Genomic DNA, 15176 nt, shown 5'->3' on the forward strand with positions numbered 1-15176 from the left:
AGGAAACTCTGATCACATCTGAAGCTAAATAAGGAGAAACGTGGTCTCAACCTCCAAGTTTCCTCCACCATGCATTTCTGTTTCCTGTTGACATTCATCTGCTGTGCTCTCTGGCCCTGGATTAAATAAACTGCCCTTTGTCGACAAGTGATTCAAATGTTATGGGAGCACCCTCACTGCTCAAGCTTGGCTTCAGACCAGGGACCCTCCGGTGTTCGTGAATTCTCAGCTAATGGCAGTTTTAAAGTGGAGTCAGCTTATCCTGTCATCCATAAGTGCGGGTTTTGCTTTATTTGAACACCATCAGGTTTTCCCATTCAGTATAATCAATGCTGAGTCAACACACATATGGACATGATTTACTCTTCTGCCCTCTTTTGTCTTTGGCTAGTACCAGTATCGATATCCGGTCACCCTTGAGCCTTTTGTTTGAGAAAATAGCCTCTTTAATGCAATAACTCAGCAACGTAGGAGTTTCAAACTGATACCATAGATGCAACTACTTAAAAACTTGTTTTAGACTAGAGAAGATGAGGCTGAGATAATGTTTATATCGGGGACTTCATTCCTAAATATTGGTCAGAGTGTTCTGGCCCTTCAACCTGTGTTCACCTCACTTTACCACGCTGCAGGTTTTCCAGTCGTCTGTTCTTATGTCTGTACACATCTGCAGAAGAGCTTGGGCAGCACATCTGCTACACCTCTATGACGTGGTGTAGTACACTATCACTTCTTCACCAGTGTCACCTTTTCAATATGGCTGTCCTTCACCCAGATTTGCCCTCATCCCCCCCGCGCAGCTGTTTCTGCTCCACTTACTTGTTTCGCTTAACAAACTGCAGATCTCTATATTGAAATCAATCGTTCTTATAGGGTTTTTATTATGACATGATAAACCTGCAATATCTGTTAATAGGTTAGATAGATTAATGGATATATTTATTCCCAGGTGTGTGTGTCTATGTGTGCGTGCATGTATTTGTAAGTAAGCGTGTGTGCCCTTGAGTCTCCATCAGAGGACCATGCTGACACTGTCATCAGTGCCAACTGTCATTGTTTTGGGCTGCAGCAACACTGACTAGCCGGCCCTTTTTTCTGATTGGCCGCTGTCAGAGCAGCTTGACCCCCGATTGGCTGCCAGAGAAGCCCGATTAAGAATGCCGATGAGTAGCTCTCCTTTCTCTCTCGCTCTCTCTCTCTCTGACACTGTAAACATCCTGCTCATGCTTGTGTTTTTTTTCCTTCAGTGAGGATCTGTGACAGCTTTTGCAGCTTTCCTGCTGCCAGATTTGAGCATCTTTCACTATGACAGATCCGATCCGCATGTGTGTGAATGTTACAGTGATTCTGGACCGACTGATGCAGGGATGTGAGGAATAAGGAGTAAAAAAAAAAAAAGTGGGGATGCTGGTTGCTCTCGTGGGACATCGCACTTGTTTGTCGCCCTCAGCGAGGGGCTGGAGGTGGAGGATGGTGTGTGCATATGTCAGTGTGTGTATGTAGAGGAGTCATCGGGCTGTTTTGGCATTTGCTGCAGCTCAGCTGTGAAGCCTCTCCCCCCCTCCTCCTCCTCCTCCTGCCTTCTGAGGAGCGAAGCTGCCTCTCTGCCTCTGCCCACCTTCACATGGTGAGTGTCCTCAAGTTGTCTTGAAGCAAAGGCAGCTTGATCTCCAGAATGGATTCTCTTCTTTTTTTTCTGCAGTGCTCTCACTCATTTGTTACCGTGTCCTTCTCCCCGCCCTTACACTGCTTCATCTTTCACCCGCAGTTCCCTGAACAGTGTAAGCATTTGACCTTCATATGCACACACACACTCTTTCTTCCAGCTCCTCATAATCCCCTTTCTCTTGATTGTAATTCTACTTGTTTTTTCCCACATGCTCCACCAGCTCTTTTGCTGTGATTCATCAGCTGTAACGCACGGAAACTAGTCATGTCTCTGTGAGCAATGTCCGTGTATGAGTGTGTGTTTGCTGTGACTGTGGTGACTGGGCACCAGTAGCAGCTCGGCAGGTGCAAAAATTTCCATCCCTTGGCTGCTAGGGAGAAAATGCGCCCCTGGGTATGATTCGCGCATCCAGCTAGAACAAACAATCCCTCCTAACTGGTGACTGACACCTAATCCCCCTTGACAACACACACACACACCCTCCCTCCCTCCCATTTCCCATTAACCCCCCCCCCCCCCCCCCCCACACACACACACACACATTCATACACACACACACCTTTCTTCTCCTATCAGCGTGAGCTGTCATCTCCATGTTGTGTTGTGTTATAAATGGAGCCGCACTGTTGAGTGTTTTAAGCAACTAGAAGAGAAGAAGAATTCCTTTTTCACTGGAGAAAAAATCTTTAAATATTCTTGTGTAATAGTAATGTTATGCTCTTTTTTAATATGACCACCACCCCAGTCTTCAATAGGTTCTAAACACACTCCGTTTTCCAGTGTATTTAAGACCAAGTTAAGATAAATTGTGTCCATTTACTCCTCTGCATGTAACATTTCAAAACTAATTCTCTAATCAACTGGGACTCAAGGTCAGGCACATAAAGTAAGAATAAGGTGAGTTTGCTTACTAAAAGACATTAGAAGTCTTGGTGTAAGTCTGAAAGAGATTATCAAAGCCAGTGAACGGGTCACAACAGTAATCTAAACACAATGGCAAAAAAACATGGACGCTTAAATCTCGTGGTGTGTCCACAGATGTGACCATAAAACACTGAAATAACAAGCATGGCCTACTTCTCCTCACATTAATTTTGATGACTTACTTGCTTCAAATACCGGAGATCTTGACTCCAAACTATTTAGCAGACAAGTTTAAATTATTGATACGACATCCTGTAAATGAAAAAAGTATTTGGGCTGCTCAAACTGACACAGTGGAATGATATTATGTTAACAGAGAAGGCTCACCACACTAAAAATGCAGAAAATAAAATACATAATCAAACCGAGGTTGTTTGAAGTTATTCAAACAGGCTATCCAGATTTATGTGTCACTTTTGCATCTTCAAAATCAATAAAGACCTGTTTGAGTGACCACGTGAAGCTCCAGTGTTACATCAGTTTACACAGTTTAATGAATTTTCTTCAGACGCAGACAATTTCTCGCTTAATGTTTTGCACCATTCCACTGCTGGTGTCTTTTTTTCAGCTTTTGTTCAAACTGTCATTATGTCATCATGAAGCATTTAATGACCCTCAGCATATCGCAGTGAAAAAGTCACAGCAAGGTAACTTTAACATAACTGTGATCAGCTATTTTTAGTTCAAGCTTGTGTGGTTGGAAAGTAGCAATCAGTTCGGAAAAATGACCTGCATTAGCATGAAACTATTCGTTTTGTTACAATGGTGGCTGGTCGTACTAAACATGGCTAAAGTTTCATATAATCAGGTCAGTGTATGTACAAGTAACCTAAAATGAACCAAACTAGCTTCAGCTCTGGCAGTGAGCACCGAAGCCCCTCCAACCTGATGCTTAAACCTTTTGTTTGCTACGGCAACCAATTGAAAGAAAGCTGGCTTGAAGTGAAGGAGGCCTTAAAGGAAGTGGAGCTAAAGCAGCATGGTTCAGGATGAACTGAGGTGCTGCACCAAAGCTGAGTCGGACAAATAAAGATTGTTACATTTCAGTTCTTCTTGGTGGACATTAAGGTATTTCCAGGCTATAGAAGATATTGTGGTGGACCACTGGAGGGCTCCACTCACACCCAGTTCTCAGAAAGTGTTGTTGCTGTGTTTTGGAGGGAAAGTATTCAGTTCTGTGGTGATGAGTAATAAACGAGCAGTGTTTATCGAGAGCTCTCGTGTCGTCTGTGTTTACCTCCACATTGGTGACCCCTGACTCGAACATGCTGCAGTCCGATGGTGGCACCGACTCCGCTCTGGATGCATCAGCAGCCGCCAGCCCTCTGCCTCCAGCTGCAGCTACGTTTGCTGTGGCGCTCGAGCTGCCGGACTTTTGGCTTCACGACCCCCCGTCGTGGTTCGTGCACGTGGAGGCTCAGTTCGCCCTTCGTGGCATCTCGGCTGACGACACTAAATATCACCATGTGGTGGCTTCTCTCAACCCGCTAGCCACCCGTCGTGCGTTGACTCTCCTCCGGGACCCACCCACCCGAGGGAAGTACGGGCTTGGACCGGACGACGGGGGATTCCTCTTCACCCACATCTTCCTCCGACAGCCGGCGGCGGCCGTGAGAGCTGGCCTCGCCAACTCTCCGCTTCTGGGCACGAAGGATTATCGCTCCCTGGCTGAGGACGCGGATCGTATTCTCCTGGCTACCCGCACTTTCCACGATCACGACCTAGTTCCAGCCTCGCCGGCGGCGCCTTCCACTTCCCCGCTGACCTGCCACGACCTACCCGATCCTTCGCTGACGGCAAAGATCACGGCACAGCGACACCACGGACGGGACCTCTGTTTCTACCATCGGCGTTTTGGCGCCGGAGCGCGCCGCTGCCTGCCGCCTTGCGCTTTTCCGACCCTGGGACATGGACCCCGCCAGCGCGCTGTAGCGGCCGCAACCGCTGGCGACAAAGAAAAACTGCTCTTCATAGAAGATTCGCCCTCTGGGAGACGTTTCCTGGTCGACTCTGGCTTCCAGAAGAGCCTCCTTCCCCCGTCTGGAGCCGACAGTTTAGCAGCGGGCTGCGGACCGCAGCTTGTTGCGGCTAATGGCTCTCCCATCGCAACGTTCGGGGAAAGGTTCGTGACTGTTTGTTTTCATGGTCGGGATTTCCAATGGACCTTTGTTGTTGCCGCTAGCTCTGTACCTATTTTGGGCGCCGATTTTCTTTGTGCCCACGGACTGCTGGTCGATGTCGCTAACAGACGCTTAATCGATGCACTGTCTTTTTCTTCAATACCCTGTTTCACTCGTGCCATCGATCCCCTGAATCGGGCTAATGTAGTGACTTCAGGGAATGTTTTTCAGCATTTGCTCTTGGAGTTCCCTTCACTGACTGTTCCTAATTTCTCAAACACGGCAACGAAGCATGGGGTTGAACATTATATTCCGACGGTCGGTCCCCCAGTGTTCGCACGCGCCTCGACCCCGCGAAACTCTCGTCGCTCGGGAAGAGTTTGCCGCAATGGAGTGCCTCGGCATAGTGCAGCGCTCGAATAGTGCCTGGGCTTCTCCGCTACACATGGTGCCCAAGTCAGACGGTCGGTGGCGGCCGTGTGGGGATTTTTGCCGTTTGAATAATGCCACGGAGAACGACCGTTACCCCATTCCCCACATCCAGGATTTTTCCGCCCACCTCGCCGGCACCTCGATTTTTTCTAAAATTGACTTGGTGCGGGGGTAACACCAGGTTCCCGTGCGCACCGAAGACGTCCCCAAAACTGCCGTTATTACCCCTTTCGAACTGTCTGAATTTCTGCGCATGCCGTTCGGCCTGAAAGGCGCGGCCCAGACTTTTCAGCGGTTGATGGACTCTGTTTTGCGCGGGCTGCCTTTCGTCTTCGTGTACCTTGACGATATATTGGTGGCCAGCTGCTCTGAGAGTCAGCACGCGTCCCATCTGCATCAGGTTTTCCAGTGCTTGCCGGCACACACAACCCCTCCAAGTGCCAGTTCGGCTTGCCGGTTCTGGGTTTCTTGGGCCACCGCATTTCCGCTGACGGTGTGGTTCCGTTGCCAGACAAGGTCCGGGCCGTTTCGGCTTTTCCGCATCCTGCGTCCGTTAAAGCACTGCAGGAGTTCTTGGGGATGGTCAATTTCTACAACCACTTTCTCCCCAGAGCTGCGCACCTGCTGCAGCCTCTCTATGCTGCCTTGAAGGGTAAAACAGCTAAGGACACGATTGATTGGCCCCCTGAACGCATCCAGGCATTTTCTGGGGCCAAGACCGCGCTGGCAAACGCCGCCCTGCTGGCCCACCCGTGGACCACTGGAGGGCTCCACTCACACCCAGTTCTCAGGAAGTGTTGTTGCTGTGTTTTGGAGGGAAAGTATTCAGTTCTGTGGTGATGAGTAATAAACGAGCAGTGTTTATCGAGAGCTCTCGTGTCGTCTGTGTTTACCTCCACAATATATAATTTCTCCACAAGCGCTAACTTGCAATAACCAGAGTGACCACTTGGAAAACTTTTTTAGCACATGTGAGTGAGATTAACCTGCTCTACATCTACAGTAAAGGAATAAAAACGGAAATATCTAACAAAAACTCTTGTTCTGTTAGTCCAGTTAGCTGATCAGATGCTTCTGACTGTTTTCTGCTTTAAATTGAAACTCAGAGAGCATTCTCCAAACTGTGGAACAGCATTCCCCTCAGTCAAATCTGCTCCATCCAGCCTGGACTGGACTTAAAACTCATTTTTACTCACTGGCATTTGAATCGGACTTGCTCATTGTGTCTTCACTCACTTTTTCAGCTTCATGTGTTTAGCACCTATTAAAATGTAAATGGTAAATGGCCTGTATTTGTATAGCGTGGATGACTGGTTGTGTAAAGCGCTTTGGGGTCCTTAGGGACCTTAGGGACCCCAAAGCGCTTTACACAACCAGTCATCCACCCATTCACACACACATTCACACACTGGTGATGGCAAGCTACATTGTAACCACAGCCACCCTGGGGCGCACTGATAGAGGCAAGTATGTATTTTAGTCATTTCTTATCCAAAGGAAAGGATTTACACGTGCTTAAATTGCTTTATTTTAGCATTATGCAATTCTGTTGTTCCAACTTAATGTACTTGAGTTGAACCAACTTAATTCATTAATTGTGAATCAACTTATATACTGCAGTTGAGTCCAATTTAATTAAATTGAGTTAATCCAACCTTTCCAAATTAGAGTAGTCCTGCAAAAGTACTTAATGCTAAGAGAAAGCCATTTATAAATGTCAAAATACCTTTCTGTGATTATTTTAAAGTTCATTTAAAGAGTTATTTCTTGGAGTGTCTAGAGTCTAGAGTCTGATTAACATAAAACGTGTGTAGACATTGCTTTTATAACAAAATGTACATACTGTAGCTGTCACTCCAGCCACTTGTCCTTATCAGGCTCACAGGGGGGCGAAGGGGGTTGGAGTCTATCCCAGGTGTTATAGGGCAAGGTATAAGCTGGACAAGTCTAACACAGCTTGGACAATTTAGAAAAATCAATTAACCTAACCCCACTAAGCACATGTTTGTTATGTGGGAGGAAGACAGAGTACCCAGAGTGAACCCACAGGGAGAACATGCAATCTCCACACAGTTGGTGGATTTGAACTCAGGACCTTGCTGTGAGGCAGCAATGGTAACCACCGTAATGTCATTCAGAAACAATATGACTGCAAGGCTTGATGCAGAATTTTCTTTACAATTTTGTTCTTCACAGGTTAAACCACAAAAAGGAACAATAGCATACATGTGGTGTGTGTATGGTTTTCTGCCACATCCAACCCCAGTGATTTTCCTGATACAACTACTACGAGTTGACAAGTATTAAAACTACATTAAGAGTATGAATATAGTTTATAGTAAGTGAGCACATGTGGCACAGGTAATACTTTATGAGAAAACTTGACACAACATATATTTTTTCTAATACAAAAAAACTGCATTATGCATACAAAACTAGTGAGAATAAAATAAATAATAAAGCAACAACTTGCAAGACTAGGCTGCATGTAATGGCATGTTATATAAAATCTTAAAATAGAATTAACAAATTCTTCATCTGGTAATTGAAAAAATTTAAGATGCATTTTTCTTGGATGTTCAAAATTAAAGAGGAAAAGGAAATAATCTACAGTGCCACTGCTGAAGTGTGGCTTTATTGAGTTTAAGAAAAACAGATGTGTGTACACCCAAAGCTTTAGTACCATGTGACCTCAGTTGTGGCTTGGGTTACAGAAGCACCATAAGGTTGTTAAAGATTGATGAATACATTGTTTGACTGGCCACTGCCTGGCAAGACAGCACGATGTAGGCTAATATCTGGTGTCTCAGTCCTCCGAGAGCCAATATTTATAGTAAGCAATTCTCCTTTCCATTAACGAGAGCAGCGTTGGAGTGCTGAGGGTGCTGAGGAAACGGGGTCGGGAAGTGTACGAGGTCATCACATACTGCCTGGGTTTAAGAGTTGAAAATAACATGCTAAAAAAGCTTCTCATGTCAGAACTATGGAAGCTAATTTCCACCAGTAACACAACAATAATAATAATAATTTTTCCATTAAAAACTATAATTGGTTTTTTTTTAACTGTGCATGTTACACAGTAGAAAAGTACACCAATTTAAACTGATACAAAACTGGAATACGTTCAGGTATTGAACAAACTTTAAATTTTGTTGTGAGCAAAGCACAATCCATATGTTGCGACTGTTTCACTTAATTTTTATGCACGCCCTCCTGAATACAGATTATGTGTGCTTGAGTCCGACTCCTCCAAAGACACCCAGGCACAGTACAATATACGTATGACATCAAAGGAAAAGAATAGTAAAATTAGGACTTTATTTCAGTTTTTCAATTTAAATGAAGCGTAAAAGGTCGTAAATATTCATACACTCTTTAAAGTTCGTGATTAATTTGATCTTTTTTCACTTACTGGCAGAAATGAGTTTCCATAGAAGAACTTTTAATCTCAAATCTTGAGATTAAACTTTATTCATCTTCTTTGAATAAATAAAGTGTTTTTTCAGTGTGCCCTCTCTGAAGGTTGCAGGTTGAGTTGGTCACCCTGTTTTCCACTAGTATCAGATTGATCATCTTTCTATTAGCCTCGTCCATGGAGTCCAATGTTCCAAAGCATCAACGGCTGATTAAAGGCTGGGACGACTCCCCAACCTCTATATCTCTGTCCCTCTTACCACCGCTCAGCAGAAAAATTTAGCTGAGTCACCTTTGCTATCACAAACGTAAATTCACCATGCAGACCTTCAAGACAGCCAACCCCCTCTCTCGAAGTCTTCTCACTCTCCAGAGGACTGAAAGTAAGAGACACAGACCTGTTTAGATTGTTCGTTTTATGCTAAGCTTGGAATAATTTCTCCCTCCCAGACGGGCACAGTCTAGTTGACCAATAGCTCCAATTAGCATATGTGTTGCCATGTAGAGTGTCTATCTTTGGAGGGTCTTTCAAGGTTAATCTTTGCTAAGGAGATAGAAGTTACAGAGCTGTGCTTTTTCTTTTTTCCCCTCTAATTTTCACACAGCTTCCTCTGCCATATTATCTGTTGCTGTACATCTGTTCCTGCTGTTTTTGTCTTCCTTTTAAATTTTGCTGTTACGCTTCAGCAAAAACTCAAGGAAAGTGTTTGTATAGTGGGAATCTCTGTCTACGTCTTCAGCATTTATTGCATTCTACCCATTGGCTTACACCTTGTATGATGTGCAGCACGGCTGTTCATCAGCATTTCCTCTTAGGGACTGTTCCTTTCCACTCTACACTAAACTCTAGCTACCTTTGTAGATGTCAAAACCTCCATGGATTAAAGATTTAGAAAAGACAGTCTTGATTGCCTGTGAAGCTGTAGTTTTAAAAATATTTCTTTTACAACAAAGTTTTATTTATTTTATTTGCAGAGGGGGTTTGTTGTTGTTGTTTTTTGGAATACCCAGAGTGACCACTTGGAAAACTTTCTAGCATATGTGAGTGAGATTAACCTGCTCTACATCTACAGTAAAGGAAAAGAAAAGGTAATTTTCTCTAACGAAAACTCTTTGTCTGTTCGTCCGGTTAGCTGATCAGATGCTTCTGACTGTTTTCCACTTTAAATTGAAACTCAGAGAGCATTCTCCAAACTGTGGAACAGCATTCCCCTCCCAGTCAAATCTGCTCCATCCAGCCTGGACTGGACTTAAAACTCATTTTTACTCACTGGCATTTGAATCGGACTTGCTCATTGTGTCTTCACTCACTTTTTCAGCTTCATGTATTAAGCACCTACTAAAATGTATTTAAGTCATTTCGTATCTATTCCCTTTTGTGCTTTTTGCTTTTGTTTGTTTGTTTTTTTAAATCTATTTTGTCTTTTGAACAGGGTTTTGGTGCCGGTTGTTAACAATGTGTTAAAAATGTGCTTTATAAATACATTAAGTTGAGTTTGAGTCAAGTAATCTAGCCTTAACTGCGAGTGAAATATACGTAGAAACATTTAATTTGTTTGAAGTTCAACATTAGTTAACTTAGCTAGCTGAGCAGCCTTGTGTGTGTCCAGCTCTACTGGCCATGATGTGAACAAGTCAAGTGCGCACAGGCAGAAGTCACAGTTGGGACACCAGCAGTTGACTTGTTAGCTTAGGAGTTAATAGTTAACATTTTATAACCAGTCAACTTGGGCATTGTTAGTGAAGTCAACATGGTCTCTGGCATTTCTAGAATAACTTTAACTGTGTTTTTGCAAGGCTGTCAGATGATGCTGGCTGGAGGGGCCCTTGTGACTTTTGTGTGTGTGTGTGTGTGTGTGTGCGTGCGTGCGCGCGCGCGCGCGCGTGTGTGTGTGTGTGTGTGTGTGCAGAGTAATTGCAAGTTTGCAAGTTTTGCCTGCCTGGCCCTGATTATTTTTGTTGATTTATTCCTTGGGATGACTCACGTTTAGCTTCGGGTCTTTGGTCTTGATGTATTCTTCTTGCATGGATGGCCATTACCGTGTAGTTAGTGAGAAAGCTTTACCTGGGGGACGTTCTGACAGAAAGTCTTCTCATGTTCACTGTCACAATAGTTCCAAGTCCAGATGACACGGTCAATACTCGACCAGTTGCTCGCAAGTTTATTACTAGACTTTCTGTTGTGTCTTAAGCGAGAGCAAGTAAATGGAAAAAGATAACAATAAGCACTAAAAGATTAATTGCTATCTCTTAAAAGGAAGCAAAAAACGACAGTAACGTGCTGTGTATCCTTACAGGTGCAAGTTTATCTCTACATGGGTCTGAGCTCCAGCACCAGAGCCTCCGCCGACACAGAGTCCAGCTGCAGCCCTCGGCCTCTGGCTACCGGGCAGCAGACAGACCTCTCACCTTCCCCTCCTGTGGGGAAGAAGACATCATGGAGGAATCTTTGGCCACAGCCCCAGATTCCAGCACTCAAGATGATGTGCCTCCACTGGGTGAGCACCACCAGCAGCAACTACATTTATGTCGACTTCACTCAGCTTATTTTCTCCCAGCAAGTTTAGCTGACAGCATTGTGGTCTTTCTAATGAATACCTTTACATCAGCTAATAAAAGGCCATCACTGCTCAGAGAAACTTTTTCAGACTTGCGTGCAGGTTGTTGGCATTTTCAATTACTGTATTTAGAGTTGTTCCCCTTTACCTGATATAAAAATAGTAAAATACGATAGTCCTCTCTGCTCTCTGCCAACATACTTGCTTTTTGCGACAACACAGATTAATTAAAGGAGTTAGATACAGTACAGAGCATCGTGAAAGAATCAAAAGCCATTTGAATTGGAATTTAATTTAAAGTCCCTTTCCTCTCATACAAGCTCTTGAATAATCAGCTCCTGTTGTGTCTGAAGATGCCACTTGTGGTTTCTATAGTTCTTAAAAGTAGAATTTGAAGCAGAGCTGATTCTATCCCGGAGAAAAACTTCTAATACGATTGTGTTGATGTTTTTGAGCTTTTTAGCTCATTGTTTTGGATTTTTATAGCTAAAAAATAATAAGGGATGAAAAGGTTTTCTTTAGCTGTCTTATGATTGCTCAGTTATTGAATAAGAACAGAAGAAGAGTCAGCATTTTTACTGGATTAAAAGTTAGTCAGCTTGGATTCTATTCTCGTTTCCATTTACTCTCCAGTTGTGAAGGATGTTAACGTGCTTCTTGAACGAGAAAGGTCAGGTGGCATCAGCAGCCCGTCCAGAGACGACGACTCCACTCTGCAGAACCAGGGCACCCACAGCAGCATCCTTGATGACAACACAAAGTCCAGTGCAGGTCTCCCAGAGGTCAGCGGTGAAAATAAACAAATCACCGACAGCCAAATGTTTGCTTATTCATCCATCCATCGTCAATAATAGACAATAACTGAGTCAAAACAGCAGAGATAACGGTTCCTCTAAATGGCTACTTGCTATTCTTTGCTGACTCTCTTTATCTGCATGGCCTCAGGGGAGGAGTAAGTCCAGTGGCCTTTGCTTCAGTGATGGAAAGAGCCGCATCGATTACATCCTGGTCTACAGGAAATCCAGTTCACAGTCAGAGAAAAGGGAAGTATTTGAACGGAACATCCGTGCAGAGGGCCTGCACATGGAAAAGGAGGTAAAATAGCTGGCTTGCACAGTGTTTGTTAACCATTCACTAATCCTTTCTAGTATTTTGCGCTTTGCAGGTAAAACAGTTTCTAAGACCTTTTCCTTTTCTTTTTTTGACAGCAACAATAAAAGCAATGTGACCTAAATTATTCTGAAGCATCTCCTTGTGGTTTGCAAAATCCAAACAATAGACCCAGTCAATGAATGAGGCAAACTTTGGATTATAAATCATTTATGATATACCGTATTTTTAAATTTGTTTTGGAGGTCAGCAATGTAGCACTCAATTCGTTCTTCGGCCATATATCTATTGCTCAAGAGCAATTCTTATAATCACAGGACATTAGCAAAGCAAACGTAGTCCAGTTCTTTAAAAAGCGATGACTCCAAAGTAAACGAGAAGCTCGATAGTTTCCGGTGCTGACAGAGAACCAGCTTCTTCAGCCAACCTGCAATTGCATTTATTGTGAGTCTCGCTCAACAGCGATACCATTTTATGTGAGGAAGTTATTTAATGCACAGCCCTATTATGCATGTAATCTAAATGGCCGAAGTGTTGAATTTTAAAATGCTCAAAGCCTTTGTGCCAGGTCTGACAGCTGGGGGCTGTCGAGACGTTCAGCACTCGTAGAGCAAAATCAAATGTGCCGATCGCAATTTTCCCTGCTGCTGCTTCTCACTGAGCAAAAGTGTCACTTGATAGAATGGAGAAGGTGGATGTTGTGATGCTGTGTGTTAACCTCAGCTCTGTTTGCTGATGCTGTACCGCCAAGGTCGTCATTATCTAGAGTGCGCAGCGGAAGGCGACGGTTGTTGTCTCCTTCAACCTTCAGCCCACTTGTGTGTATTTCTTGCATGGAGTCATTTAGTTATTTTTAGGTCTCTGCAGTTAGCTTCTGATTCATGTACCCTTAGACAGACTCCTACACATTCAGGAAGTACAAACAGGTGAGGAAAAGAGCAGATGCTCAACAGCCTGCAGTGAGATATTTTGTAGCTCTTCCCTTTAAAAAATAAATTCTGCTTTATATATATATACATATTATAAAACGGTATAGTATATTTATGTGTGTTTGACTTCATTACAGGCCTCGTTAACAAACAGTGATGTGATCTTCTTGAAGCTTCATGCACCATGGGATGTTCTCTGTCGCTATGCAGAGCTCATGAACATTCGCATGCCTTTCAGGTTAGACAAAACTTCTAATGATGCTAATGTGAAAATAATTAAAGCTGCCCTGTCGAATTTTCTTGTACACAAACAGAAGTTATTTGCATGTAGTGTAATGTAACCCCAACAGATCACTGAGCCTGATTCTTCCAGGGGTTTCTTCCTGTAAAAATTGAGTTTTTCCTTCCCAGTTTCACCAAGTGCTCCCTCATTTAGGGTCTTTACTCTACAATATAAAGCACCCTGAGGTGACTGTGCACTCTATAAATATAATATTTAATAATTACTATTCAAACATACATGAAGATACAGTATAAAAAGCAAAAAAGCTCTTCGTTTTATGTTGGCTGCCCTGTTCCATTTCTGTCTAGATGATGCCCCACTGTTTTAACACGGTAATATAAAATCACCATTAAAACAACACTTAACACTTAATGAGATCCATTAGCTGAAAGTTGTAGCTTATTTCTATAAAAATATCTTAAAACCCAGTGCACACAGTAATTTTAAGCTCTGTGGAATTTATTGCACTGTTGAATAGATGGAAGCCCAAATTGGTTGTAAGGTTGTATTTATTTATTTAATGAATTAATTATCAAGTGATAGCATCCTGAATGAATTTCTTCTTCTCTTCTCATCAACATTCCGTTTTCCAGGAGGAAAATCTTCTACATGCACCGACGGCACAAGTTTATGAGCAGGTGAGTGTCCATGGCAACGTGTAAGTGGACTAAGCAAACCCCCACTGCTGCAGCTTCAACAGAAGCTTCTCTTGCAGGATGGAGAAGCGCATCAACAAATTCCGCGGCTGGCTTCCCCGCAAGCCCATGAAGTTCGACAATGACAGGCTGCCCGACCTGGAGGAGAACGAGAGCTTTACCGCCCCCTTCAGTCGATCGAGGATCCATCAGTGAGTTGTTGAGGAATGCTTCACCCCGAGAGACTTTTTGAACTTAATCTTACACCGCCAGCTGGTGCATTTCCATTCCCTCTTTTGTACTTTAGCCTCTTATATGCAAATTGGTGCACAGTGTAAAACACACTTTTGCACTTACATATGTGCACGTATATACAAAAAACCTATCAGTCAGGGCAGACAGACTTGTTCTAACCAGTTTGTTTCACTCCAGTTTCATCATCCACAACAAAGATACATTTTTCAACAACGCCACCAGAAGTCGCATCGTTCACCACATCCTGCAGCGGGTCAAATATGAGGAGGGGAAAACTAAGATGGGTAAGATTCTGTAGAATTAATGAAAATTACCAAAAAATAAATTAAAAAAAATACATATCAATGCACAAAATGCACCAGAATATTATTGTATATAAGCACCGTATATTTGACTAAGAAATCCATTTGGTTTCCATTCTTTTTTACACTTTAAGCTTATGTGTAAGTTTTCAGACTTTAAATATGGTTTTATAACATTTTAATATTACTATTTCCTGTTTATCAATGCCTTTTTATAAAAAAAAAAAACACCAGACAGTCCTATCTGATGCATATTAATCCAAGGCCCATAAAAAATGGCAGCTCATGCTGTCTCAAAAACTCCGGATGAATTCTCAAAATCCTTTTATGACAGACTTACAGGCATTTCTCCTGATTTTATCCCAGTGGTTAGTTGTGGCATTACATCAACAACAATGAAAAAATCCTCTTTAGCTCAAACGGTGTTTCTGCAGGGACCAGAATTTCAGCCGATATCTGTAAAACACCCCCAGCTGCAAAATTTTGACTCAATTTTTATGAGGTTTTTAATGAATGTGTTTGCATGAAACCCCGTCTTCTCATGC

General features: G+C 43.2%; 1 protein-coding gene across 1 annotated transcript in view; it reads left to right on the plus strand.

Moving 5' to 3' along the window:
* LOC113008980 (anoctamin-4) overlaps window positions 1-15176 on the plus strand; it is a 54432-nt gene that overhangs the window by 15076 nt on the left and 24180 nt on the right. The window contains exons 4-10 of the mRNA XM_026146974.1: window positions 10857-11057; window positions 11751-11899; window positions 12063-12212; window positions 13294-13394; window positions 14033-14077; window positions 14155-14286; window positions 14507-14613. Of these exons, the coding sequence (XP_026002759.1) occupies window positions 10857-11057; window positions 11751-11899; window positions 12063-12212; window positions 13294-13394; window positions 14033-14077; window positions 14155-14286; window positions 14507-14613 (885 nt within the window). The remainder of the gene's footprint in view (window positions 1-10856; window positions 11058-11750; window positions 11900-12062; window positions 12213-13293; window positions 13395-14032; window positions 14078-14154; window positions 14287-14506; window positions 14614-15176) is intronic.

Source organism: Astatotilapia calliptera, chromosome 17 (genome assembly GCF_900246225.1).
Source record: "Astatotilapia calliptera chromosome 17, fAstCal1.2, whole genome shotgun sequence".
Lineage (NCBI taxonomy): Eukaryota > Metazoa > Chordata > Actinopteri > Cichliformes > Cichlidae > Astatotilapia > Astatotilapia calliptera.